Source organism: Neomonachus schauinslandi, chromosome 15 (assembly GCF_002201575.2).
Source record: "Neomonachus schauinslandi chromosome 15, ASM220157v2, whole genome shotgun sequence".
Lineage (NCBI taxonomy): Eukaryota > Metazoa > Chordata > Mammalia > Carnivora > Phocidae > Neomonachus > Neomonachus schauinslandi.
Genome location: NC_058417.1, coordinates 59,371,848 through 59,375,685, shown reverse-complemented (window position 1 = coordinate 59,375,685; position 3,838 = coordinate 59,371,848). Strand labels below are relative to the sequence as shown.

Below are 3,838 nucleotides of genomic sequence, written 5' to 3'. Positions count from 1 at the left end.
CCCCGACCCCAGCCGGACTGACCCCTGACCCCGAGCAGCACCGACCCCGGCCGGAACGACCCCCTGACCCCAAGCAGCCCCGACTCCGGCCGGACCGACCCCCCTGACCCCGAGCAGCCCCATCCGGGCCGGACCGATTCCCGGCCCCGAGTGCGCGGGGCCCACCTTCCGCGTGCAGTGCTCACACTTCATCTGGAGCGGGGCAGGCGAGGGGCCAGGGTTCGGCCTCAGAGGAGCACCGGGAGACTCGGTCACAGACGCCCGGCGCCCGCCGCCCTTTGTTGTAGTCACCCGCGGCACGGCACCACCCCCCCAGCGTCTCCACTTGACCAATGAGAGCGCCGGGAAGGGGCGGGTCACAACACTAAACCAATAGGAGCGCAGATAGTGCGGTGCGGCTCCCGCCCACATGTCTCCGCCTAGGCCAATGACAGCCCCGGGAAGGGGCGGGCCAGGCCCTGGAGCCAATCGGAGCGCGCGGGGGCGGAGAGCGGCGGACGCCCGGGAGGCCCGGCGGGTCATCTCGTCCGTTTCGGCGGCTCGCGGGTCGGGGGAGGCACGGGGCTGACAGGCAGATCCTCTCTAGGAGGCGACCCTGAGTTGTCCTGGGGCGTCTGGTCCGCCAGCTTGGCTCCACCTTAAGCCTGTCTCCAGACTCAGCCAGGCCATCGCCATTGCCGCCCGCAGGCGCGTCACGTAGGCCGGGCCTGGCGGCAGTGCGCACGCGCGAATGCGCACCACGTGGCGCCTTGGTGGAGCTCGAAGGTGGGTGTGAAGTAGAGTCAACTAGATGTTCTCAGCAGGTGTGTGGATGATCGGGCACCTGCTTTGCAAATAATGAGTAGTTACTGTTTCTGGGAGAAATGACACCAGCTACAGGGTTAAAACGAAAATGTTTAACTCATAATAATGAAAATAAACATTTTATAAAATCAGTGTCTGCTCTTTGCAGGATGATCAGAAATGAGAAGCATGCCTAGGAAAGTTCAGTGGGCCATAATAAAAGCAACTGGTGACCTTAAAAATAAAGCTGCCAGTCATTTTACCAGCACATTGGGTTTATTTGGGAATAGCAGAGAATTGCAATCCAGACCAGGCTAGCTACACCCAAACCATAGGCAAGTCGGGAGAACAAAGGAGAGGAGCACACTTCTGTAGAGGAAAGGGGGTGTTGGGAGGGGCTGTTGTAAACAAAAAGGCCGTTGGAGTAAAATAGTGGCTTCTCGAGGGCTGAGCTGTGACTGCCTCTCATTGACTGGCTTGTTGCCTGGGCTTGAGGAAACCTAACTTCCTCCTGCTGGGGTAGTAAAGTAGTGGCTAAGGTAGTATTTACCTGCAAGGTTCCTGCTGGGTCTGCAGTTGAGAACAGTGTTGGGGGGAGAGCTTCCTTTGCCTGCTCCCAACCCCTCCTAAAGGAGGTTTCCTTGATTCAGTTTCATAATTTATAGTGGTTCATACAGCTTTTTACAAATGCATAAGTTAAAATCAGAAGGTCTAACCCCTACATTACTCAAATGTATGTTGGCACCTCTCAGAAAACACATTCCCTCAATTTTCAGCAGGAATAAGAGGATAATTTTAGGTTGTCATTTGTATATTTCTTGTTATTGTTTTAGAAACATAACCACAATACCATTAATTACCATGTGTGAAAACAAATTACAATTACTTAATTTCATCAAATATGTAGTTAGTGTCCAGGTTTCCCTAAATTGATCCCTTTAAAAAAAAAGATTTTATTTATTTATTTGACACACAGAGAGAGAGAGTGAATGCACAAGCAGGGGAAGTGGCAGGCAGAGGGAGAGGGAGAAACAGACTCCCTGCTGAGCAGGGAGCCTGATGCGGGACTGGATTCCAGGATGCTGGGATCATGACCTGAGTCGAAGGCAGACACTTCACCGACTGAGCCACCCAGGCACCCCCCCTTTTTTTAGTTTAAATCGGGACCTAAATGAGTCCAATATTTTCATTGGTTTGTGTGTTTCCTGTCTCTTAAAAAAATCACTTTGTTTTAAAATAACTTGAGGCTCACTAAGAAGTTGCAAAGACACTACAGTGTCTGAAGGCTGTGTGTGTGTTTAATTTTGTAGATTCCATCCACTCCCTCTCTTTCGCCTTGCATATCATTATAAAGAAGTCAGGTGGTTTGGCTGTAGGGTTTCCAAGAATTGCTGCCTGCACCCCTGTGGAGTCCTTTAGTATACCCTTGTCCTCTGAATTCCCAGGAAAGAGTAGTCGAATGTTCTTGTGCCTTGATCCCAGGTTAAATTTTTTGGCAAGACTGTTTCATAGATGTTGTTGTGTAATTCCATCAGGAGGCTACACTAACTCCTTCCTGTGATATTAATTAGCGCCCATTGATAAAACTGCATAGATCCATTCATTCATGACAGCAGTGTTTTAATCCTACCATTTCTTATTAATTTATTAGCAGGAATATATTTTTTTAAAGATTTTATTTATTTATTTGAGACAGAGCGAGCACAAGCAGGGGGAGAGGGAGAAGCAGACTCCCCGCTGAGCAGGGAGCCCATCGATCCCGGGACCATGGGATCATGACCTGAGCCGATGGCAGACGCTTAACGACTGAGCCACCCAGGCGCCCCAGGAATACTTTCATAATGAGAAATTCCTCTCATCCACTATTTGGTTACTCTGTTGTAAGTTTTATAAAGAAAGGCAAGATGAATGTATAAATTGGTAAAAAAAAAAAAAAATCCAAGTTCCTTTCTCAGCATCCTCTGAAAGTGAACAAAGAATTTAAAAATAGATCATTATGAATTACGGATTTGGGGGGCTCCTGGGTGGCTCAGTCGGTTGAGCATCTCAGCTCAGCATCTTGATCTCAGGATTGTGAGTCCAAGTCCCATGTTGGGTTTCACGTTTAAAAAAATAAAAAGTTACAGATTTTTAAAAAAGATTTTATTTATTTATTTGACAGAGAAAGACACAGTGAGAGAGGGAACACGAGGGGCAGAGGGAGAGGGAGAAACAGGCTTCCCGCAGAGCAGGGAGCCCAACACAGGGCTTGATCCCAGGACCCTGGGATCATGACCTGAGTTGAAGGCAGCCGCTTAACTGACAGAGCCACCCAGGTGCCCCAAGAGTTATGGATTTAAATGGTTGAAGATTTTCAATTCATTTGAATTATTGTTCTTATTGATACTCAAATCCTTTTTTTCTTTTTTTCTTTTTTGCAAAGAGAATCTCTTCAGCTAGGCTCCAAAATTTTTTTGAAAAGATGCTCAAATGCTAACAGTCCCTTTGCTTTTTGATACATTTGCTTGTACATTTCCTGTTTTAGACTTGAAATCAGTTCTTTCTCCAAAAAGCCTGGTTCCTTTAGTAGGAATTGGTATTTAAAAACCACAGAATGGATCCTACAATTGCTCATTGCTACTGCATTGGTCATTGTTTCCAGGACTTTTCAGTGGACAGCATGAAGACACATGTATTTTTTAAAGCAAAATAATTATGAACTCACACTGGTCCTTCTTTTTTTTTTTTTTAAGATTTTTTATTTATTTATTTGACAGAGAGAGAGAGATAGCGAGAGCAGGAACACAAGCAGGAGGAGTGGGAGAAGGAGAAGCAGGCTTCCCACTGAGCAGGGAGCCGGATGCGGGGCTCGATCCCAGGACCCTGGGATCATGACCTGAGCCGAAGGCAGACGCTTAACGACTGAGCCACCCAGGCGCCCCCACACTGGTCCTTCTAATTCAAATCCAGGAATACAGGGTTCTAAATAATTGATCTTATTGACCTCACATCCATTACTCCTGTCTGAAATTCCTGGTTCCCAGTAGTACCTACCTAACATACTCATTTGCATGGT

At 47.7% G+C, this 3,838-nt stretch overlaps 1 protein-coding gene across 2 annotated transcripts in view; it reads right to left on the bottom strand.

The window, feature by feature from the left end:
• Nucleotides 1–303, bottom strand: part of NARF (nuclear prelamin A recognition factor) — a 19,633-nt gene extending 19,330 nt beyond the window's left edge. For both annotated transcript variants that reach the window (XM_021680744.1, XM_021680745.1), the window contains exon 1: nucleotides 166–303. In XM_021680744.1, coding sequence (XP_021536419.1) covers nucleotides 166–192 — 27 coding nt within the window. In that variant the 5' untranslated portion in view covers nucleotides 193–303. The remainder of the gene's footprint in view (nucleotides 1–165) is intronic.
• Between the last annotated feature and the right edge of the window lie 3,535 nt (nucleotides 304–3,838).